The sequence below is a fragment of the Pecten maximus genome, chromosome 9 (genome assembly GCF_902652985.1).
Source record: "Pecten maximus chromosome 9, xPecMax1.1, whole genome shotgun sequence".
Taxonomy (NCBI): domain Eukaryota; kingdom Metazoa; phylum Mollusca; class Bivalvia; order Pectinida; family Pectinidae; genus Pecten; species Pecten maximus.
Genome location: NC_047023.1, coordinates 15,310,483 through 15,336,050, shown reverse-complemented (window position 1 = coordinate 15,336,050; position 25,568 = coordinate 15,310,483). Strand labels below are relative to the sequence as shown.

Genomic DNA, 25,568 nt, shown 5'->3' with positions numbered 1-25,568 from the left:
CGATACTTGAACATGTAAATCATTTTAACTCTGTGACCTGTAATATTTGTCATACTTAATTCAAGTGTGCAACTAATTTCATGTTATTAGGCCTATTAACTCTTCAGACTGTGCAACTAATTTCATGTTATTAGGCCTATTGCCTCTTCAGAATATGTTCTTGTATGTGTTAATGAATTGACAAATAAGAAATACAATATTTCTGTTCAAGTTTTCATTTCATAAATAACATGTTTTCAGTAATTCATTACATTTATTTTTTACTCTCGTCCAGCTGTACAGGAACATCAGGTACAGCTTTCATTGATGCTTCGACACCCACACACTAATACATATACATACACGTTTAGGCACCTGCTGAACACACAACCCTAACAAGTGGAATCAATGCTGGTGTAGTTCACAATCAGCAGCCTTGCAAAATTAAGAAGCAAATCATTTAAGTGTTTAAGCAAAGTTATCACCTGTGACCTTGAATATGGGTAATTTCTTTATGCACTTTTTGTAGTGTTCATCCCAGGAAGATAGTGTCACAATATCACAACTAGTGCTCTTGGTTATTCAGAAGTCAATTGTGAATACAAATATTGCCGTTAAAGACAACTGTTGCCACACCATAGCCTAAACTCAGTTGGCATTTTGAGATACACCAAACTAGTGATAATCCTCTTCAAATCTGTAAGATGGCCACTGTTGTTCATACAGATCAACTACCTCAGACCAAAGGAAAACAGGGAATTTGAGAAAAGCTCTTTCAACACTTCAAGATAAAGAGAAAACAAGGATTGGTTTACGATTGTTAAACAGATGTACCGATACCTTAACACCACCGAGGAGAGAGATGATGTGACCAGTCCACTATCTAATGGACTTAACAATCATACATGTATTTGTATCACTGGCACATCAGGAACAAGAAACTGTTTCAAGTACATGTACTTTCATATATGTATACATGTACCATATCCTTAAAGCGACCAAGATGCTATCAATTAGTCTTTAAAAACTGTTGTCATATAGGGCCAGTTCTAAAATACTCCCATATTAGTTTAATATTTCTTGTTGCTTTCTCGGAAAACACCAGGAGTTCCTGATAAAACAAATCTCTGTTAGAAAGTGATTCAGATATACATGTATATGCCAGCCTCCAATCTATGAAAGTGATAATTATTCCATTGTTCATATTAATTTAATGAGGTTCATTTTCTCAGGTCTCTTCTTGTTGATCTATAAATTCTGCCAAGGTTCCAGAATCTATTGGTATCAGAAGATGCTCAATGCCATCAAAACTCTAAAAAGGAAAGAAATGTATTATTATATTCCAAACAAAAATACCTTTATTTCTAATACATATAAAAACCTTGTAAATCTTGAAGCAGCAACTGGTTAGACAGATACACAGTATGTGAAATATGCACAGTACTAGTACAGTTTGTTACAATGTTTGTACTAAGTGAAAACATCACTGCAGATTCTCTATACTCTAAAAGTTTATCATCCTCATTGTGCTGTATTGCTGAAATATTCTTCATGATAGATTACATTATCCATGATAGATTACATTATTCATGATATATTACATTATCCATGATATTGATAGATTACCATGATAGATTACATTATTTATGATTACATCATTTATGAAACATTACATATTCCATGATAGCTAGATTACATCATTCATGATAGATTACAGTATTTATGATCGATTACATTATCCATGATAGATTACAATATCCATGACAGATTACATTATCCATGATAGATTACATTATTTATGATAGATTACTTTTTCCATGATAGATTATATTATTTATGACAGATTACATTATCCACGACAGATTACATTCACATGATAAATTACATCATTTATGATAGATTACATTATCCACGACAGATTACAGTATTTATGACAGATTACATTATTTATGACAGATTACATTATCCACGACAGATTACATTATCCACGACAGATTACATTATTTATGATAGATTACATTATCCACGACAGATTACAGTATTTATGACAGATTACATTATCCACGACAGATTACATTATCCATGACAGATTACATTATTTATGATAGATTACATTATCCATGACAGATTACATTATTTATGATATATTACATTATTTATGATAGATTACAGTATTTATGATAGATTACATTATCCATGACAGATTACATTATCCACGACAGATTACATCATTTATGATAGATTACAATATCCATGACAGATTACATTATCCATGACAGATTACATTATTTATGATAGATTACTTTTTCCAAGATAGATTATATTATTTATGATAGATTACATTTTCCATGATATATTTGAACTTGACTTGCCTTTTTAGATTTGATGAGTTTGTGGTCCCTGAACTCGATAAGCTGTGCCTGCAGGGTGAGATCACTATTAACAAGGAAGGCCTCTCGACACTGCTGATACAACTCCTGTATAGACAGACCTGTCCAGGGGGAAAATTGGCCAACATTATACCGAGTTCAAATGAGAATATAATGCACTGGGATAAAAAGTCAGGGTTACACAAATTACTTTCGGAGATGTTCAATAATTGTTGGAGGGAGATATAAAAGTTAATTTACATTAATATTGCTATATCCACATGTAACCCTGGTAAATACAAGCTGCACAATACCACTCGGCTAGTGAGAACCTCTCTTTAGATCCATCGGTTGAGTGCAAGACTTAGTAAGTCAGAGGTACAGATTTGATCACTATAGGAGGCAATGAAATAAATGCGACCTCTGTTACATCCAGTTCCCCTCAAAGATGCATTCTTCATACAACACTTACAGTGATAGTCTATCAACCTATAGTATATACTGACCAAGATATGTGCTGTTGTCTTTGTTAGAGAGTTGATGTTTAGCCAGAAGGAAGAAGATACTTTTGGCATTCGATGTGAGTGACTTCATGACATGGGTCATAGAGCTGAGGGCAAGAGCCCCAGATTGTTGAACAAGGAGAGAGTTTTCGTATGATGTCTCGTCTGTGTAAGGTAGATATGTTGTCACATCATGCCACAGCCAGTTGTAGCGACAGCATTTGCCCTGGTCCCACACTGAATAAAGTGAAATATTTCAAAGGTAATCACTTCTTATGCTAAAACCTTTGGCTAAGCTATGACTACAGCTGCAGCATTTTCTATGCTATGTATATCTGGTGTGCAAATCTTAAAAATTCACTAATGCACCAAAATTTTAATTTTGCTAAATATAAATATCTTTGAACACCAAAGCTGAAAGTTGCTCTATTGTGAAAAGAGGACCAACATTAATCCAGACAAGATAATTCGGACTGAAATCGTCCGAATTGCGAGTTTTCATCACAGAGTTTTCCAAACTATTGCTGTCTAGATCATTGTGGGTCCATCGTGAATACAAATAAAACATATAAATACTTACATAACGGAGCATTGATATGGTCTATAGAAGCCAGAATGTGAAAACCAGGAATCTGACTTAGGAGACTCAAGATGTTTTGTGCTTTTTCTCCTCGTAACATGGCACCATCTATATTGTGTACTATAAGGAAGAAATCTTGAAAACCTGCAAAGGATAGAGTATTGATCACATACACAGACCTTTTGTAGGACATTTATTTTGTTCGAATTTTTCTTCAAGCTACTATTTTAGGAGGCCTGGTGGTCTAGTGGTAGGATGCAGGGCTATGTGACCAAAGGGTCACTAGTTCGAGTCCCAGCACGGACACGGTGTTCTATCCCTGAACAAGATACTTTATTTTGTTTTTCCAGTAACTAGTTGACTCATTTTTAAATACGTATGTGGTGAGCAATGTAAGCTGATAGTGCAAAAATGGCAGCTATAACTACATTTTCCCCATAGGAAGTTCAGAAAGATATTGGCTGGTCGCTAAAGGCACAATAACCATGGATAGTAATTTATGAACTACATATATATATAAATAAAATATGTACTTTGAGATGGCTATGTTGCTGTGATATATCAGTATATAAAAACTCCAAATTATTAATTATCATTTTCCTGATCATCTGGCAGAATTTTAAGTCACCCTTGAAGACATTCTACATATCTGGTTATTTTGTTCTCAGATTTTATTCTCTCCTAAATTTTCTTTTTATCCATACCTTATTTTACAAATATATTATTAATATAAAGAAGAAAACAATACAAGCTTGCCTTGTTGTTCCATTTCTCTTCGTATACAAGCCACCTGATCCAGCGGTCCTTTAAAACTGCCATTGTAATCCAGAATGTCATATGTGATGGCATTCAAAATCTATAAAGTAAGCAACAATTCTTTTTTACTCTAGGGACATTCACCTTTAATAGCCTTATGTCCATAATTCTTCATATAGAAATGTAGCAGTAAATTCACTCAAGTTTACTAGGCTTTCATTAACCTACATAAAAATAGTTAATTGACAAATACAGACAGTATATTATTTTGCATTTTATGTTAGCTGTTTAACATCTGGAGAACTAATACAGTGAAAATGTCATTGCAAAACTAAAGGCAATGTCTTCTGTATATATAAACAGAAAGCTTGATTTAATTGATTTCACTGCCTCCACTTGGGATCGAACCCAGGACCTCTGGCTTCCTAGTCTGATGCTCCACAGATTAAGCTAAAAAGTAGTTCTCTCTAGTCGAGAGGTATTTTGCGGCTAGTATTTACGTATTTGTCAATTTACTATTATTTTTGTATTAATTACTTGCGTTTTGTCATTTTCATTATTTTTCTTTAATAGATGAACACAACATAATCTAAGTTTCCTCTTATTGACCGTGTAAACTCACTTATGTAAAACTTTCTTCACAATTACATGTATCGCTGATATTGTTTACACCGAATCATGCTTATGGTGTAGTCCTGTACCCTGTATGCCTTCCTGGCCACATATCTGATGATGGTTATAATAATGAGAACTTACATGTTTTATAGTAAGGCTTGGGAAGTAACCATTGACGACCAGGTGAGACAGCTCTGAGAGATGAGTTTTACGGAAATCTTCAAGAAGTGTACGTTTGGATCCCAGGCCATACAGTAACATATTGAAACCTTGACTGAAACAAACAGGAATAAACAGTAAGCCAGAATGTGAAAAACGAGGAAGAGTATTGACAGTGATCTCTAACTCCCACCTGCAGCGAACTTATTTCTATAACAAGAGGCCCATGGGCCTTAACGGTCACCTGAGATTTGAAATATTTCAGTTTATTTAATTGACCCTTTTTGCCCCCCCCCCCTCCCCCTATCAGCCCCTAGGGGTCAGTCAGGGCCAACATATGCATATTATCAAACTTTCATTCCATGCTGAAAATGTTAACCAGAATGAATTCCAATAGAAATAAAACAAATAAAAGTCAAAAATGTTATTTCCCTATAAAAACTTTAGTAAAGTTTAGCCCCACCCCAAGGCAAACTTGAGACCCCAGGGTCCTGAAATTCACAATTTTGATAAAGAACCTTCAGACCCTTCCATCTATGAAGAGTGTTTGATTCCAGCATATTTGAGAGTAAAGAAGAAGATTTTTGAAGTTTTAGTCTATTTGGTCCTTTTTAGCCCCGCCCATCAGCCCCTGGGGGTCAGTCAGGGCCAACATGTGCATGCCATCAAACTGTCATCTCATGCTGACAATTTTACAAAATTTGAATGAATTCCAATAGAAATAAAATAAATTAAAGTAAAAAATGTGATTTCCCTATATGAACTATAGTAAAGTTTAGCCCCACCCCAGGGGCAAACGTGAAACATCCGGGTCATGAAATTCACAATTTTGGTAAAGCACCTTAAGACCCTTCCATCTATGAAGAGTGTTTGATTCCAGCATATCTGAGAGTAGAGAAGAAGATTTTTGAAGTTTTAGTCAATTTGGTCCTTTTTAGCCCCGCCCATCAGCCCCTGGGGGTCAGTCAGGGCCAACATGTGCATGCCATCAAACTGTCATCCCATGCTGACAATGTTTACAAAATTAGAATGAATTCCAATAGAAATAAAATAAATTAAAGTCAAAAATGTGATTTCCCTATATAAACTATAATAAAGTTTAGCCCCTCCCCAGGGGCAAACGTGAAACCCCTGGGTCATGAAATTTACAATTTTGGTAAAGCACCTTAAGACCCTTCCATCTATGAAGAGTGTTTGATTCCAGCATATCTGAGAGTAGAGAAGAAGATTTTTGAAGTTTTAGTCAATTTGGCCCTTTTTAGCCCCACCCATCAGCCCCTGGGGGTCAGTCAGGGCCAACATGTGCATGCCATCAAACTGTCATCCCATGCTGACAATGTTTATAAAATTAGAATGAATTCCAATAGAAATAAAATAAATTAAAGTCAAAAATGTGATTTCCCTATATAAACTATAGTAAAGTTTAGCCCCTCCCCAGGGGCAAACGTAAAACCCCTGGGTCATGAAATTTACAATTTTGGTAAAGCACCTTCAGACCCTTCCATCTATGAAGAGTGTTTGATTCCAGCATATTTGAGAGTAAAGAAGAAGATTTTTGAAGTTTTAGTCTATTTGGTCCTTTTTAGCCCCGCCCATCAGCCCCTGGGGGTCAGTCAGGGCCAACATGTGCATGCCATCAAACTGTCATCTCATGCTGACAATATTTACAAAATTTGAATGAATTCCAATAGAAATAAAATAAATTAAAGTAAAAAAAAAATTTCCCTATATGAACTATAGTAAAGTTTAGCCCCACCCCAGGGGCAAACGTGAAACATCCGGGTCATGAAATTCACAATTTTGGTAAAGCACCTTAAGACCCTTCCATCTATGAAGAGTGTTTGATTCCAGCATATCTGAGAGTAGAGAAGAAGATTTTTGAAGTTTTAGTCAATTTGGTCCTTTTTAGCCCCGCCCATCAGCCCCTGGGGGTCAGTCAGGGCCAACATGTGCATGCCATCAAACTGTCATCCCATGCTGACAATGTTTACAAAATTAGAATGAATTCCAATAGAAATAAAATAAATTAAAGTCAAAAATGTGATTTCCCTATATAAACTATAATAAAGTTTAGCCCCTCCCCAGGGGCAAACGTGAAACCCCTGGGTCATGAAATTTACAATTTTGGTAAAGCACCTTAAGACCCTTCCATCTATGAAGAGTGTTTGATTCCAGCATATCTGAGAGTAGAGAAGAAGATTTTTGAAGTTTTAGTCAATTTGACCCTTTTTGGCCCCGCCCCTCAGGCCCCTGGGGGGTGGGGACCATATAATTTACAATTTTGGTTGACCTTTAGCCATAGAAGCTTCCTGCCAAATTTCATAGAATTTGGTTTGTGGGTTTTGGAGAAGAAGTTGAAAATGTGAATTGTTTACGGACGCACGACGGACGACGCACGACAGACGACGCACGACGCACGACGACGGACAAAAGGGGATTAGAATAGGTCACTTGAGACTTTGTCTCAGGTGACCTAATAAAAACTGTGACCAATCATTTTTTATCAAAGAAGGTTGATACGCAAACTCATAAAAGAGGTGGAAGCTGTATGTATGAAGTATCCCCGACAACCTGAACAGAAATCTATCGAACCAGGATGTCACTGTGTTATGTACAGATAAATCAAAATATAGATCCTCTGACACCTTGCCAGTTTGCATTACTTTTCTTTTTTACATGTTACTTATAATCAATACCCAAATACGATAATGATTTCGATTTCGCGATACCTTAATCATATTAACTAATCCTTGCCTGGTATCTTAAGAATTTTACTGAATTTGGCATAAGTATGAATATCTTAAGATTTAAAAGTATTCAAGGAAAGATATCCTTTCAGGGTACTGATCCTGTTTGATTTCCCACTTTTCAGAATAAGTTTCACCGAATATAATTGTGTCCTCGTAAATACATATTAAGTCCCATCCTCTAAGATCCATCAGTAATATTACCAGAGCTGGAACATCCATGTATGGAAGTTCTCCCTGTGTTCCTGGTACATCTTTTCACTCTCACAGTTTTCAGCTGTCGTTACTTGTTGTAAGACTTTGGTTAGTCCCTCCTGGTCCATCTTGGCCGAGCCCAGGCGGGCTAGTGTTCGGTCGGACGTGTGAACAGCAGAGCTTGCATGGATGTCAAAGTAGGACTGTACCATAGAAGGCTAGAGGGGAAGAAGGACACACAAGTCATTACATGTAGGACTGTACCATAGAAGGCTAAAGGGGAAGAAGGTCACACAAGTCATTACATGTAGGACTGTACCATAGAAGGCTAAAGGGGAAGAAGGTCACACAAATCATTATATGTAGGACTGTTCCATATTACAGGATAATGCTAATAAAGGCATCTGCTCTAATAAGGGTACCTTCACAATTTTTGGGTGAGATGTTTTCTAACATGAGGGACAAACAAGAGGCCCATGGGGCCTGTATCGCTCACCTGGTTGGATTAGAACAAATGTCAAAATAATGTTCATGTTCAATTTGTTTTTATTTGTCAATCTCAAACAATGCTATATATGGTTATGGTGTGGAGATCCCAACTGCTTAAAAGAAATAACGAAGTCAAGACTCTCTAAGGGTCTGAAAGACCTCAAGAATTGTTTTGAGAACATCCATTCATAACTTTATTACTAGTAGCGATTTAAAAGAATTACCTCTATTTCTCCTATGGGCCCCGCCCCTTTGGCCCCTCAGGGGTCAGAAACACCATTAATGCAAAATCTGTTCCTCTTCCCCCAATTATGTTTCTGACCAAATTTGGTTCAAATCCATTCATAACTTTATGACTTGTAGCAATTTGAAGGAATTACCTGTATTTCCCCTATGGGGCCCCATCCCTTTGGCCCCTTGTGGATCAATGTCACCATTTATGCAAAATCTGTTCCCCCAATGATGTTTCTGACCAAATTTGGTTCAAATCCTTTCATAACTTTATGACAAGTAGCGATTTAAAGGAATTACCTCTTTTTCCCCTATGGGGCCCCACCCCTTTGGCCCCTCGGGGGTCAGAGTCACCATTTATGCAAAATCTGTTCCTCTTCCCCCAATGATGTTTTTGACCAAATTGGGTTTAAATCCATTCATAACTTTATGACTAGTAGCGATTTAAAGGAATTACCTCTATTTCCCCTATGGGGCCCCGCCCCTTTGGCCCCCCAGGGGTCAGAGTCACCATTTATGCAAAATCTGTTCCTCTTCCCCCAATGATGTTTTTGACCAAATTGGGTTTAAATCCATTCATAACTTTATGACTAGTAGCGATTTAAAGGAATTACCTCTATTTCCCCTATGGGGCCCCGCCCCTTTGGCCACCCAGGGGTCAGAGTCACCATTTATGCAAAATCTGTTCCCCTTCCCCCAATGATGTTTCTGACCAAATTGGGTTCAAATCCTTTCATAACTTTATGACTAGTAGCGATTTAAAGGAATTACCTCTTTTTCCCCTATGGGGCCCCGCCCCTTTGGCCCCTCGGGGGTCAGAGTCACCATTTATGCAAAATCTGTTCCTCTTCCCCCAATGATGTTTTTGACCAAATTGGGTTTAAATCCATTCATAACTTTATGACTAGTAGCAATTTGAAGGAATTACCTCTATTTCTCCTATTGGGCCCCGTCCATTTGGCCCCTCAGGGGTCAGAGTCACCATTTATGCAAAATCTGTTCCCCTTCCCCCAAGGACGTTTCTCACTAAATTGGGTACAAATCCATTCAAAACTTTATGACTAGTAGCGATTTGAAGGAATGACCTCTTTTTCCCCTATGGGGCCCGCCCATTTGGCCCCTCAGGGTCAGAGTCACCATTTATGCAAAATCTGTTCCCCTTCCTCCAAGGATGTTTCGCACTAAATTGGGTTCAAATCCATTCATAACTTTATGACTAGTAGCGATTTGAAGGAATTACCTCTTTTTCCCCTATGGGGCCCCGCCCATTTGGCCCCTCAGGGTTCAGAGTCACCATTTATGCAAAATCTGTTCCCCTTCCCCTAAGACTGTTTCTGACCAAATAGGGTTCAAATCCATTCATAACTTTATGACTAGTAGCGATTTGAAGGAATTACCTCTTTTTCCCCTATGGGGCCCCGCCCATTTGGCCCCTCAGGGTTCAGAGTCACCATTTATGCAAAATCTGTTCCCCTTCCCCTAAGACTGTTTCTGACCAAATAGGGTTCAAATCCATTCATAACTTTATGACTAGTAGCGATTTGAAGGAATTACCTCTTTTTCCCCTATGGGGCCCCGCCCATTTGGCCCCTCAGGGTTCAGAGTCACCATTTATGCAAAATCTGTTCCCCTTCCCCTAAGACTGTTTCTGACCAAATAGGGTTCAAATCCATTCATAACTTTATGACTAGTAGCGATTTAAAGGAATTTCCTCTATTTCCCCTATGGGGCCCCGCCCATTTGGCCCCTCAGGGGTCAGTCACCATTTATGCAAAATCTGTTTCCCTTCCCCAAGGAATGTTTCTGACCAAATTGGGTTCAAATCCATTGATAACATTATGACTAGTAGCGATTTAAAGGAATTGCCTCAATTTCCCCTATTGGGCCCCGCCCCTCAGGCCCCTTTGGGGTCAGAGTCACCATTTATGCAAAATCTGTTCCCCTTCCCGAAAGGATGTTTCTGACCAAATTTGGTTCAAATCCTTTCATAACTTTATGACAAGTAGCGATTTAAAGGAATTACCTCTTTTTCCCCTATGGGGCCCCACCCCTTTGGCCCCTCGGGGGTCAGAGTCACCATTTATGCAAAATCTGTTCCTCTTCCCCCAATGATGTTTTTGACCAAATTGGATTTAAATCCATTCATAACTTTATGACTAGTAGCGATTTAAAGGAATTACCTCTATTTCCCCTATGGGGCCCCGCCCCTTTGGCCCCCCAGGGGTCAGAGTCACCATTTATGCAAAATCTGTTCCTCTTCCCCCAATGATGTTTTTGACCAAATTGGGTTTAAATCCATTCATAACTTTATGACTAGTAGCGATTTAAAGGAATTACCTCTATTTCCCCTATGGGGCCCCGCCCCTTTGGCCCCCCAGGGGTCAGAGTCACCATTTATGCAAAATCTGTTCCCCTTCCCCCAATGATGTTTCTGACCAAATTGGGTTCAAATCCTTTCATAACTTTATGACTAGTAGCGATTTAAAGGAATTACCTCTTTTTCCCCTATGGGGCCCCGCCCCTTTGGCCCCTCGGGGGTCAGAGTCACCATTTATGCAAAATCTGTTCCTCTTCCCCCAATGATGTTTTTGACCAAATTGGGTTTAAATCCATTCATAACTTTATGACTAGTAGCAATTTGAAGGAATTACCTCTATTTCTCCTATTGGGCCCCGTCCATTTGGCCCCTCAGGGGTCAGAGTCACCATTTATGCAAAATCTGTTCCCCTTCCCCCAAGGACGTTTCTCACTAAATTGGGTACAAATCCTTTCAAAACTTTATGACTAGTAGCGATTTGAAGGAATGACCTCTTTTTCCCCTATGGGGCCCGCCCATTTGGCCCCTCAGGGTCAGAGTCACCATTTATGCAAAATCTGTTCCCCTTCCTCCAAGGATGTTTCGCACTAAATTGGGTTCAAATCCATTCATAACTTTATGACTAGTAGCGATTTGAAGGAATTACCTCTTTTTCCCCTATGGGGCCCCGCCCATTTGGCCCCTCAGGGTTCAGAGTCACCATTTATGCAAAATCTGTTCCCCTTCCCCTAAGACTGTTTCTGACCAAATAGGGTTCAAATCCATTCATAACTTTATGACTAGTAGCAATTTGAAGGAATTACCTCTTTTTCCCCTATGGGGCCCCGCCCATTTGGCCCCTCAGGGTTCAGAGTCACCATTTATGCAAAATCTGTTCCCCTTCCCCTAAGACTGTTTCTGACCAAATAGGGTTCAAATCCATTCATAACTTTATGACTAGTAGCGATTTAAAGGAATTTCCTCTATTTCCCCTATGGGGCCCCGCCCATTTGGCCCCTCAGGGGTCAGTCACCATTTATGCAAAATCTGTTTCCCTTCCCCAAGGAATGTTTCTGACCAAATTGGGTTCAAATCCATTGATAACATTATGACTAGTAGCGATTTAAAGGAATTGCCTCAATTTCCCCTATTGGGCCCCGCCCCTCAGGCCCCTTTGGGGTCAGAGTCACCATTTATGCAAAATCTGTTCCCCTTCCCGAAAGGATGTTTCTGACCAAATTGGGTTCAAATCCATTCATAACTTTATGACTAGTGGCGATTTAAAGGAATTGCCTCAATTTCCCCTATTGGGCCCCGCCCCTCAGGCCCCTTGGGGGTCAGAGTAACCATTTATGCAAAATCTGATCCCCTTCCGCCAAGGATGTTTCTGACCAAATTTGGTCAAAATCCAATAAGAACTTTTTGACTAGAAGCGATTTGAAGCAAATGTTGACGGACGACGGACGCCGCACCATGGCATAAGCTCACCAAACCTTTGGTCCAGGTGAGCTAAAGATGTGTTAACCTTGGTTAAGAATGGAATATCCACAAATAAAACCATCAATTTCACACAAGATTTTATACACAATTTAACTCAAGATTGATTTATCCACAATTAATCTATCAAAATTATACTTTATGAATTACTAAATCAGGTGTTAATCTAGGATTTGGGGAATACTACCCATTATGAAATTTTGGGGAAATGAACCACAGTGTCTTGAATTATTCCTTAAACTTTTACATTTTACAGTTATTCTTTGCTATAATTTTTACATATTTCTTCAAAATTTGGGGGATTTTCCCTGTTTTAGAGAATTTTCCCATTTTATGTGATTTTTTTCTTGATGGAGAATTTGTTTTTATTCAAAGGGAAAACACTCTCAGTGGGGAATACTACCTAATTTCGGTAGTACTTTCTAATCAGCTCTGGGATAAATATAAACATGGGTTTGGTGGGGACGACATGTGACATATCAGGCTCACCTCACCACTTAAGCACTCAAGTGATAAAATAATCCAAAACATAGTTTAGTTGTTGTAAACCCAAACAAGACATAACATAGCCCTGACAACTCACATACCTCTAATTTATGGTATGAATATTGTCTGCTGCATGGAAATTTAACCATAAGCACTCACAATAAAAAATACGAAACTTTAGTCTGGTTAGCTCTACAATAAGGCTGCTGTCAGTAGCGGAAACATGTGCTTCAGTCCATCCATTACGTGATGGCTTTACACAATTAAAGGCTTCGTAATTAATAACAATAACTTATACAACACATCGACTATCTAGCGGAAACAATCTCTAACAATATCAGAAGATCAATATCAAACGCTGCCAATATGGACCCAAAAAAGGGAACTCCCTCAGCCAATTATCCATGCTGGCACCCTTATAAGGCATTATACAATAGGTTAGAGGGGTATAACACACAGTCCTGTGGGTTAACACCACAGTAGGCCATAGAGGAGCGATAGTCGGACTACAGACTTAGACATTTTCTGTTCCTGTGTATAAGGAATTAGTTTATAAACTACATTATGTAAGTGATTTCCTCACTGAACACTCACAATCTCCTCCTCGTCCTCGCGGGCCCGGGGCCGCATCCGTTTGGGAGTGTTTCCTATAGCCTTTACACTCAATGGTGAACGCTTTGTAGAAGTGGTTTCACTCTCACCTTCACTGTCATCCTCGTCAGAAGAAATACTGGACTCGGAATCAATGTCATCATCTACAGGTATAATAAAGGTAAGAAGGGTTCATATAGATGTAACCAGTACTAACCACCGAACCCCGAAGAAGTAAAGTGACCATTTACTCTCAACCAATGATAGGTGCAGATCTTGATAAAATGCAGTTATATGGGTTATATATAAGCTAAATCAGTTGAGTTTTCTCCTGGGAATCGATCATGAGCTATTTTGTTAGAAAGCTTCCGGCTGCTAAAAACTCCAAATGTTTTAATCATTTTACTTCTGACCACTAATTTAACCTTTGACTCTGAACTTGACCTATGGCTTCCAAATCTTATCTGGTGTAGCATTTGATTTTCACAGTTCAAAGACGAACTGAATTTGTTAAAAATCTATCTTATACATATTAGGCTTACAGGTTTTGTCATCATAACCTTTGACCCATCAATCTTGACCTGATGATCACCAGAATGTTGTCATGTGGAAAACAATTGAAAGGTGACAAACAATATATTCTCAACTGACCTATACCGATATAAAATGGTAGAGTGACAATGCCAAAGCTGAAACAGTTTCCATCAATCTCAGAAGTGGATGCTTAGTAGTAAAGATATAAATCAGATTTCTGTGGATATAAAATAAAGTTAGGTACCTCCTGTGATGTTACGTTTCCTTAGTTTGTACGGGGTGGTCGTCTCTGGTTTCCTTTGTGACTTACTAGATCGGCTGGTCGAGGATGGAGTCAAAGAACCTACAAAGGACAACAAACAGTAATGAATGTTCCTCTACTGTATATTTGTACTATATAAATTTCTTAGGAATCAGAATTGATCTTTGCATAGTTTTTTTTCATAAAATCTTTCATGAAGACTTCAAGATATATATCTACAAATTCACATACCGGAATAATAAGATCACAAATCTTAGCAAGAAGAGCAGGGCTCAAAGTGGATATTTTTACCAGGTGGCCTTTTTGTTGACCAGGTCATAAAATCTAGGTGCCAATTGGAAAAGTAACTTTCCTGGCCTAGCTGTCTTAAATTAAAAACAAAAAACTTTCAATTCTTTAGATCAGTGTAACATCTCAGTAACTTTTTTCGATGTTGACTGTCATTTTAATTTTTAGCATTGACTGCAACCTTTGAACGATTGAACCAAATTGCAAATGTATACAATCGTTTTAATGGCCATGCAGGAGCCTTATAGGTCAATAACTGTTCGGCAATGGTTAATTAAAGGTGTCATGGCCACTAAAATAGGCGCCACTTAGAGCCCTGAAGAGTTTGTCATGATCAAAGTGACCATGTCATGTATTTTACAAAAGAAAGTCAAAGCGTTTTAAAATATGTACATGTGGTTTAATTCAGGTTGGCACATATACCTTGTGTAAGTGTGGTCTTCAGTATAGACTTAGGAGTACGGGCTTCAGAAGCTGCAAAAAGCAACAAATTATCATTGAATATTGATCTACATTACTTTTGGAACCTTATACATAACAGTCTCAAGTGTGTCCACATAAATTTACACAATCACATTATACCTCTTGTTAGTATATTGATGTCATTCATATATGATTTTTTTTATAAATAAATCTAAACAAGTGCTAAAAACTCCCCAAAGACAAGAACAAGCACATGACATTGTACACACGTAGCACCCATCGTTTACCTTTTTTTAGCTAACTGAAATATTCATAAAATTGATATATATAATTGTCATCCAATTAAATTTGTATGCAAACTTTTGGAAGTCAATACATTTGCATCCATACCTAATTAGCAGCCATGAAAGCTGTATGCAAACTGTTAGCATGCAATTAATTTGTTCACATACAGACCTGTACCTTTTTCGGCTGCCTACTAAATTCATACACATATCTTTGGTTACAAAAAATATATTTATATCCATGTATTTGACAGCTACATACCCTTGTCAGTCAATTAAATTCACTCAAAAACTGTATACATACCGTTGGCAACCAAGGAATTTGTATACTTCTACTATATATATATACAGTCAAACCTGTCTATAGCGACCGCCCAAGGGGAGTCAGAAAAACGGTCACTATAGACAGGTTGCCTTTATAGACAGGTCAAAATTATTGCACCAACAAATTTACTTAAACCTGCCATAAAAAATTGTCATTGAACAGGGCATTCAGAAGACCAGTCAGAAGTTAAATAAATGCATAAACTTTATAAATCTGAAGGGTTTAATATTTAATGATTTGTGGACCCAAACACAAAATATAACTCAAAATGGTCTTATGGATAATTTTTTTTAAATATTTTGTTCTGAAATAATGCTATATGTATCTATCAAATTATCTCCCTTCCTTTCATAAATAAAGAAAAAGAATACACAATAATTAAGAAATTAATTATATTTGTGTTACTACTAATTATTTTGTGTTATAGTCTTACTTCTTAAAACCAATTTTTTTTTTTGACCCAAATTGAAATCCGGATATTTGTGTCAGTTTACGACTTTTTATTAGTATTGACTAATTAAAGATGGCGGCAGTACAAACGCTAGTACCGACAGCTACGATTAAGAAAGACATTATTGGCTTTCATGTGAGTAAATCTTGTTGACAGATATGACCAGTGTTTGTTATTGAAGTGATGTATCCTAGTTGTAATCACAAAATTAACTGACCGTGTCAAATGAAGCCACCTGTGCACAGTTGTAATGTAATACCGACACGCATGGTGACCCGACTCCTCTCTTACCGAGCCCCAGGCCAGGGCAGCTACAGTAATTATAGGCTAACAGGTGGTAGGGGTCTTTTGTTTATATACTCAGGCCAGGGTTGTGGTGGTCCTTTGTTTGTATAATCAAGCCAGGGTCGATGTGTCTGAATTTTCCGGGGATTTTATGAGGGATGACTGCCGAGAGCAGAAGATGGCCGACAGAAATCGGTCGCTATAGAAAACAAATAAGCGACCGCCGTTCCGAAATCACCGGTCGTTAGCCACATTAGACAGGTAGTCGCTATACAGAGGGTCGTTATATAGTAAAATCTCACGGGGAATCTTAAAACCGGTCGTTATAGACAGGCAGTCGTTATATACAGGGGGTCGTTAGAGCAGGTTTGACTGTACAACAAGAAATCTGTACCTACATTTGGCAGCTCTCTTTAATTTGTACCTATCTTAATTTGTCAGCCAATGAATTTTAATATATACTTCTGGGCGCCAGTAATTTGCCCTTACCTTTGGCAGCCATTTGACCAGACTTTTTCGGTGTACGGAACTGGAACATTCCACTTCCTGCTAGAGACTTGTCACCTTCTAACACTGCAACAGATTACCAGGTACATATATCCTTATTGAGAAGTCTCAGTAAAGGACTTAACATACACATTTTATAGAGTGACACAATCAAATTTCTGGTTACAAAATTAATGTAATGGAAATATATTTATAAAACAAATACTATTCAGGGATGCTACACCAGTATGTTTGCCTCCCCTTTACCGACCCTGTACTAGGTATTGGGTTAGGTAGGTACTGTAAATATAAGTTAAGAATTCCAACCATATACTATATACAATTGCATACAGGTATAGTTTAACCACAAATTATTGATACCACTTATAACTTTACATGACATCACAAGAAATCAAACCTACAGGAAGGAGCGCCGCAAATAACCTCTTCATCGCTTTCCTCTGTAATGTCTTCATTGTCCTGAACATCAGCGCAATATTTCCGTTGGGAAGGAGTTGAGCCAGTTGATTTACGCCCTATAATAAACAAAGAAATTCCATATATATGCAAAATACTTTTGAAATCATACATGAAACATGTATATACCCTTCCCTGCCAAGTTTACCCGCTGAAATAACCAGAAATCAGTTCATTTGAGGTTCCGCTGAAATAACCAGAAATCAGTTCATTTGAGGTATTCTCATACTTAAACAATATATGAAGTTTAATCAATGCATTAAATAAGGAAATGACTAGACTGCTGACATAGATTTACTATAAATAGTAAGTGACCTTGTCCTTGACCTTGGCACCCTGAAACATGAGCTGGTTCAAATTTTTCTCAAATACATATTTATATGACCAATATATTAAGCTTGAATGAAATGATTTCAATAATGAAGTTGCTGAAGAGCTGACAAATATTTTCTAGAAATAGCAATTGACCGTGTCCCTGACCTTTACACCCTGAAACACAAACTGGTTCAAGATCTCATACTTGACCATTATATGAAGGTTCATGAAACTCTTGCTGTTTTAAAATGAAGTTAATAGAGCACTGACAATTAAATAGGTGAACATGCAAGTGGAACACTATGTCTCCTTTCCGACTTAGTCGAGAAAGGATAATAAATTATTTTGTACAATTCACATACATGAATTAATTGAGGTAGAGTGAACTGTTACGTCGCAATTGTAGGTTTCCTGATCATGAGTGTAGTGTCTAGCTATCATTTATACAGGACTACAAAGTAAATGTAATTCATAACTGCTCCCTCGCTACACTTTGTGTACAAGGTATGCTCCCTGAGCATGTGCACTAGGTGGGTGTAACAAAGCATGGTGTAATTAATGGCTTTGATGCACTTGATTCTATTTGGGAAACGATCCAGAGCAATCCGGTGAAGGAACTCAACACTGAGTTGTCTTTTTACTGGAACAATACTAATCTAGTAAGTAACATTGATTGTATTGTAGTTGATCTGTACAGGTCTGACAACTTGTGGACAGCGATCAAGTTAGCTCCATTGGCTATATAAGCATCAAACCATAGAGTCTGGAGGTCTCAGGCTTCAATTCTGGTCTTGTAGTTACATTTTTGTTTTCCAATTACATTTAGAGTACAACTTAATAATGCTAGAGGGTGGTGGTATAATTATGGTAACAGTTGTACTGTTGTAATAATAGGAGTGGAAAATGTACGGCCAGACTGGGCATTGAACCCGGGACCTCCGAACACTAGCCAGATGCTCTACTAATTGAGCTACCTGGTCGCAGATGATTGATTAGGACCAGTTTCACTACACTCTTCCTTCCCTTTTTATGTCTTTGACCCTGGAGACCTTACAACTCACAACCCAGGTTCAGGTATCTCCTTGTCAAGTATTCACCTCACTTGAAACAAGAGGCCCATGGGGCCTGTATCGCTCACCTGGTTGGATTTGACCAAATGTCAAAATAATGTTCATGTTCAATTTGTTAATACATTATACAAAAATGTACTCTCTGAAAGACCATATGGATTATTTTTACAACATAATGGTGTTTAAAGAAACTAAGTCCCTTAGGGTGGGGAAAACCCTTTGGCCTATGTTTACATAAGAATTGTGTTTATCCCTTAATGCCCAGCGTTACTATACATAGTTATGGGATTGAGGGTCACAGTAACCATTTATGCAAAATCTGTTCCCCCATCACCACGGATGTTTCTGACCAAATTGGGTTCAAATCCATTTAAAACTCAAATCTCTATTTCCCCTATTTGGCCCCTCCCTTCAGGCCCCTTGGGGGTCAGAGTCAATATTTATATAAACTCTCTTTCCCCCTTCCCCTAAGAATATTCCAGACCAAATTTGGTTCAAATCCATTCATAACTTTATGAATAATAGCGATTTAAAGGATAAACCCCTATTTCCCTATTTGGCCCTGCCCCTCAGGCCCCTGAGGGTACAGAGTAAAAATGTATCCAAACTCGGTTCCCCTTCTCCTAAGGATGCTCTTGACCAAATTTGGTTAAAATCCATTTAAAACTTTATGGCAAATAGCAATTTAAAGACTAATCTCTATTTCCCCTATTTGGCCCCGCCCCTCAGGCCCCTCAATATTTACACAAACTCTTTCCCCCCTTCCTCTCTCGATGTTCCTGATAAAATTTAGTTAAAATCCATTCGTAACTTAATAATTAATAGCGATTTAAAGGATTAACCCCTATTTTCCCTATCGGACCCCACTCCTCAGTCCCCTGGGGATTCAGAGTAAAAATTTATACCAACTCGGTTCCCCTTCTCCAATGAATATTCCTGACCATATTTGGTTAAAATCCATTTAAAACTTTATGACTAGTAGCAATTAAAAAACTAATCTCTATTTCCCCTACTTGGCCCCGCCCCTTAGGCCCCTAGGGGTACAGAGTAAAAATTCATATAAACTCTGTTCCCCCTCCCCTCAAGGATGTTCCTGACCAAATTTGGTGAAAAGCTATTCAATACTTTAGGACTAGTAGCGATTTAAAGGTGTAACCCTATTTCCCCTATTTGGCCCCGCCCCTCAGGCCCCTGGGGGTTGAGAATAAAGATTTAAACACTCTGTTCCTCTTCCCCAAAGGATGTTCCTGACCAAATTTGGTTCAAATTCATTAATAACTTTATGACTAGTGGCGATTTAAAGGATTAACCCTATTTCCCCTATTTGGCCCAGCCCCTCAGGCCCCTGGGGTTCAGAGTAAAAATTTATACAAACTATGTTCCCCTTCTGCCAAGAATGTTCCTGACCAAATTTCGTTCAAATTCATTCATAACTTTATGACTAGTAGCGATTTAAAGGATTAACCCTATTTCCCCTATTTGGCCCCGCCCCTCAGGCCCCTGGGGGTTCAGAGTAAAAATTTATACAAACGATGTTCACCTTCTGCCAAGAATGTTCCTGACCAAATTTGGTTCAAATTCATTACTAACTTTATGACTAGTAGCGATTTAAAGGAGTTACCCTATTTCCCCTATTTGGCCCCGCCCCTCAGGCCCCTGGGGGTTCAGAGTAAAAATTTATACAAACTCTGTTCCCCTTCTGCCAAGGATGTTCCTGACCAAATTTGGTTCAAATTCATTACTAACTTTATGACTAGTAGCGATTTAAAGGAGTAACCCTATTTCCCCTATTTGGCCCCGCCCCTCAGGCCCCTGGGGGTTCAGAGTAAAAATTTATACAAACTCTGTTCCCCTTCTGCCAAGGATGTTCCTGACCAAATTTGGTTCAAATTCATTAATAACTTTATGACTAGTAGCGATTTAAAGGAGTAACCCTATTTCCCCTATTTGGCCCCGCCCCTCAGGTCCCTAGGGGGTTCAGAGTAAAAATTTATACAAACTCTGTTCCCCTTCTGCCAAGGATGTTCCTGACCAAATTTGGTTCAAATTCATTCATAACTTTATGACTAGTAGCGATTTAAAGGAGTAACCCTATTTCCCCTATTTGGCCCCGCCCCTCAGGTCCCTAGGGGTTCAGAGTAAAAATTTATACAAACACTGTTCCCCTTCTGCAAAGGATGTTCCTGACCAAATTTGGTTCAAATTCATTCATAACTTTATGACTAGTAGCGATTTAAAGGAGTAACCCTATTTCCCCTATTTGGCCCTGCCCCTCAGGCCCCTGGGGGTTCAGAGTAAACATTTATACAAACTCTGTTCCCCTTCCCCCAAGGATGTTACTGACTAAATTTGGTTCTAATTCATTCATAACTTTATGACTAGTAGCGATTTAAAGGAGTAACCCTATTTTCCCCTATTTGGCCCCGCCCCTCAGGCCCCTGGGGGTTCAGAGTAAACATTTATACAAACTCTGTTCCCCTTCCCCCAAGGATGTTACTGACCAAATTTGGTTCAAATTCATTCATAACTTTATGACTAGTAGCAATTTAAAGGAGTAACCCTATTTTCCCTATTTGGCCCCGCCCCTCAGGCCCCTGGGGGTTCAGAGTAAAAATTTATACAAACTCTGTTCACCTTCTGCCAAGGATGTTCCTGACCAAATTTGGTTCAAATTCATTCATAACTTTATGACTAGTAGCGATTTAAAGGATTAACCCTATTTCCCCTATTTGGCCCTGCCCCTCAGGCCCCTGGGGGTTCAGAGTAAAACTGTATACAAACTCTGTTCCCCTTCCCCCAAGGATGTTCCTGACCAAATTTGGTGAAAATCCATTCAATACTTTAGGACTAGTAGCAATTTAAAGAAAAAGTTGACGGACGACGGACGACGGATGCCGGACGACGGACGACGGACGCCGGACGACGGACGCTGCACCATGGCATAAGCTCACCGGCCCTTTGGGCCAGGTGAGCTAACAAGGTTTGGTCACACAGGCACCAAATGTAAGAAGAGTGGAAAAATGCATGGCCAGACCAGAGTTCCTCTACACTGGTCATTGACTGTAGGGATATCAGAAGGTTTACTACAACAATGGAATATTTGTCTGTCAGAAAGGAGATAACGCAGTGCTCTTAAGCATTCATCTAGAGTTTTAAGGTGACAGGTTCAAGTTTCAGTCTGTTATTGGAACAAGAGCAAGATGCAGGATCGATACAGGTATCGTAAAATTGCATTTGGATCGATATTGGTATCATAGTGAAAGGGATCATGATCCACTGGTGCACCGGTGTATTGTCCCGGCCCTAGTGAGGTGCGCGTGTAGTTCTATAAAGTTGGCTTTAGTTCTGCACTATCACAAACAGACAAACACAAACATAATATACTGCAGCTTCCGAAAACACACACACTGTGACATACTCATCTCGCATTCAGGGAGGCTATCCTAAATGGCCATATAGCTGTTGATCATGATATATCATAGAACGATACATATAAACAAAACAAAGCCAAAATCAAACTAACTATGCAGATTTTTAGATAGGCCATTATTTTGCGGAACTTTGAAAAAGTGCCGTTAAGTATCTACATTCGCCCTAAATACGGGTTGATGAAACTTGAGAGTCAGGTTTGATATAAGGAGCCAAATGTACTAAGTTAAACAGTTTAACTACTGAAGTAGGTTATTATCTACGGTACAAGTCGTTCCGGCCTCTATCAGTTCAGCCCCCTAGTCGTTCCGGCCCCTAACCGGTCCATCCATAGTCCTTTCGGCCCCTTAGTCGTTCCGGCCCCTTAGTCATTTGGACCCCTCATTTTGATCTTTAATGGTTGTACATATGTATATATATATATATATTTATGTAAACACATATAATAATTTTATAATTTTATTCAGTACAAGTTGTCGCCCCTTAATCGGAATATACAATTTTGTTTTCCGTCATTGTTGTATAGCATGGGTAAACGAAGCTAACAATATATCGTGTTGTTTTCACGGTATTGTGGATTGGATCCGTGAAAACATCTTCTGCCTCTTATGTGATAAGTTAAATTAAGTTTTTGATATTTTTTATGATGAAATTACTTTCAATGAGTTAATCAATGAAACAGAGGGGGGAGGATATTGTATAAAACGTCCCTGTGTATAACAAAGAAAACTACAGAAAAGACAAGAAAATTCAGTAGATAAGATATACATTATTTATTTATGCCTCATTTCATTGTTAATAGTATGTAATCATATTTTCAACTTTCAACTTCTTTCTCTTCACAAATTTATAAGGTATATGTACGGTGTATATACTTATAATATATCTCGCAATAGATATCGAATATAACACCGGAATTTTGTAATATCTCAAAAATATATACGTAATGATGAAATATACTTTTTGTATCATTGACAAATACAACATTGTTAAAACTAAAATATATCTAAATATTATCAAATATATAAATTAAGGTATAAGTATAATTATCTCTGAATTTTGTAATAACTAAGAAATACAGAGGAGCCCACTTATTTGCATATCGGTTATTTGAATATCCCGCTTATTTGCATAAAATTCTCAGGTCCCGATTTTTTTCTTCTTTATCTTTGTATTTTAATCCCGTGTATTTGCATCGACTAAAACACCGACTCCCGCTTATATGCATATAAAAATTCCAAAAAATCGAAAAAATTTTAATTGATTTTAGGGTATTTTTGTAATTTTCCCGTAATAAAAGTTTTCTGAAAAGTTTTTTAACTTACATATTGATTCGACACGATGTACAACGTTATCTTATCATTGGTTCACACTTCGTCATTACAGGTTACGTTCGATGCATCGATATCGACATTAAGTTATTATCCAGACCATATCAGTAGCAATGTGCAGAAGAATTACTGAATAAAATATTTATATGCCTCATCTTTTGATGAGATTTGTTTATTTATTATAGCATCGATACAAACCTGTGTTCTGTGCACTTGAACACTCGCTGAGGCAGGTTGCGATCGCCATGATTGTTTACTAGGCGCGTTGCATTGTGGGGGCATATGTGTAAGGAACGACAACTCTTTGTGTGTGTGCGCCATTTTCCAAAACAAACCCAAACGACAATACATATCTCACGGTCATTTAAGACAGTCTATTGCTTAAGCAGTTCATCATCTATGGTCAAACAACTAATATACTCATAGCAGGAACAAAACGCATCTCGAGACGATAATGAATGTTAATTGAAACGATGACATTGTACATCGTAGTGCCAATTTAACCCACGCGTGTATGACCGATATCGGACCCAGAGACTCGGAGTGACAAGTAGTAAACGATGAAGTATATGCAAATATTTGTACATTTACAAAGAATAACAACCCATGTATTTCGTATTTACTCTTATATTTTAAATACTGTTTTTTTTTTTAAATATATTTTTAATGCAAATAACGTAAACAATCATATAGCGCCCATTTTGAGTACCTACCTGACGATCTACATAGTGTATAAGACAGGCCAAAACCCAACTCCGCCTATACGAATACTCCGGTTATTTGCATATTTTGTCATGGAAAAAGGGCTATGCAAATAAGTGGGTTGCTCTGTATATGATGAAATATATATAGGTTTTTGATTACTTTTTATATCATTGACAAATACAACACAGTTCAAACTAAAATATGTCTAAACTATGTCTAACTACTATCATCAAATATACGTATAATTATGAGAAATATATTTCGCTTAGGAATTGATGAAAAATGTCTAACAAATATAATCAAAACCTAGCAATTTTAGTTTGTATCAAATGTAAATAACTTGACGAGGTCGCACAATCTTCAGACACTTGCGACAGTCGTCAGATGTGGTGACCGTAATGAACTTTCTATCGAAATATGCTTGCTCCTTATATGACAAAACTAATCTTTTTAAGCTGCCGACTGTCATTTTAGTTAAAATCATACAAATTTGCATATTTAAACTTGAAAGATAGACAAAGCTCGATTTCAACAAGATGTGATGATAGAAAAAAATAAAACTTCCTTCATCTACCAGTGCAAGTAAAAACGACGCCGCCTTTGGTGTTTACACGCATTTTTAAAGAAGCCACACAATCCTCAGCGCACGAGGTCCTTTTAGACAAACAAAATATGGCGATGGTAATAAGTCTTACTAGTGCACAATCATACTGTGCTAATATGTTTATACAGGTGTATTTTGCCATTACAGTATGGAAATTGAAAAGAAAACAATTCAAAGTATTTTTTTTTTTATTTTTTATTTCATTCCTTTGCATTAATAAAATATAATAACATGAGTAAATAGAATAAATTTCAATCAAATTTTAAGCATTAAATTTACATTGAATATTGTATTAGCATGGGGCCGGAACGACTAAGTATACGGAGCCGGACCGACTACGGACGGAACGACGATGGCCGTAACAACTCTGGGGCCGGAACGATGCTGTCCGCTCACCACACTGTTTACAGGATGTGTGATTCAAAAATATATATAACGTGGTGAAAATGGTTAAGATTGTTCATCCACGATATTTACCTGATCTTTTCTTGTCTCCCACCCGGACAATATGTTGAACAACGTCATCGTCTCCTACAAAAGATACAGAGACACACTTCCTACGTGGTCGTCCCGTCGCCATATTTCCCGCGAAATGGTAAACATGAGGAACTCTTCACCGAGGAGGTCGTTTTCTCAAAGCCGGGAAAACGAACTAGCCTAACTATGTTTTAAGAACAAAAATAGTACTGGTGTGTGCTTTTGCTGGTAACTCATATATTCATTTGTTTCTGTTTCTTGTCCAATTTTATTTTGCCTTGTAGATTAACTGACAAAACTGTCTAAAGCTATTCCATGTGCACGTGACC

General features: G+C 38.0%; 1 protein-coding gene across 1 annotated transcript; it reads right to left on the bottom strand.

The window, feature by feature from the left end:
- Positions 1–199: 199 nt before the first annotated feature.
- Positions 200–25,384, bottom strand: LOC117333851 (origin recognition complex subunit 2-like). Its single transcript, XM_033893267.1, has 13 exons — positions 25,240–25,384; positions 17,254–17,367; positions 16,835–16,918; positions 15,001–15,051; positions 14,272–14,370; positions 13,497–13,657; positions 7,913–8,121; positions 4,944–5,076; positions 4,188–4,287; positions 3,432–3,575; positions 2,855–3,088; positions 2,352–2,470; positions 200–1,291 (listed from the first exon to the last, which is right to left on the bottom strand). Exons 1-13 carry the CDS (start codon positions 25,340–25,342, stop codon positions 1,208–1,210), a joined length of 1,635 nt encoding a protein of 544 aa, XP_033749158.1. The 5' UTR covers positions 25,343–25,384; the 3' UTR covers positions 200–1,207.
- Between the last annotated feature and the right edge of the window lie 184 nt (positions 25,385–25,568).

What these genes read in the sequence shown, in the direction of transcription:
- LOC117333851 (XM_033893267.1), bottom strand. Translation starts at nt 25,342, where the DNA reads ATGGCGACGGGACGACCACGTAGGAAGTGTGTCTCTGTATCTTTTGTA. An exon ending in GGGAGACAAGAAAAGATCAG is followed by an intron (nt 17,368 to 25,239) that starts GTAAATATCGTG and finishes TGTTTATTATAG; the next exon opens with GGCGTAAATCAACTGGCTCA. An exon ending in TGGTCAAATGGCTGCCAAAG is followed by an intron (nt 15,052 to 16,834) that starts GTAAGGGCAAAT and finishes TGCTTTTTGCAG; the next exon opens with CTTCTGAAGCCCGTACTCCT.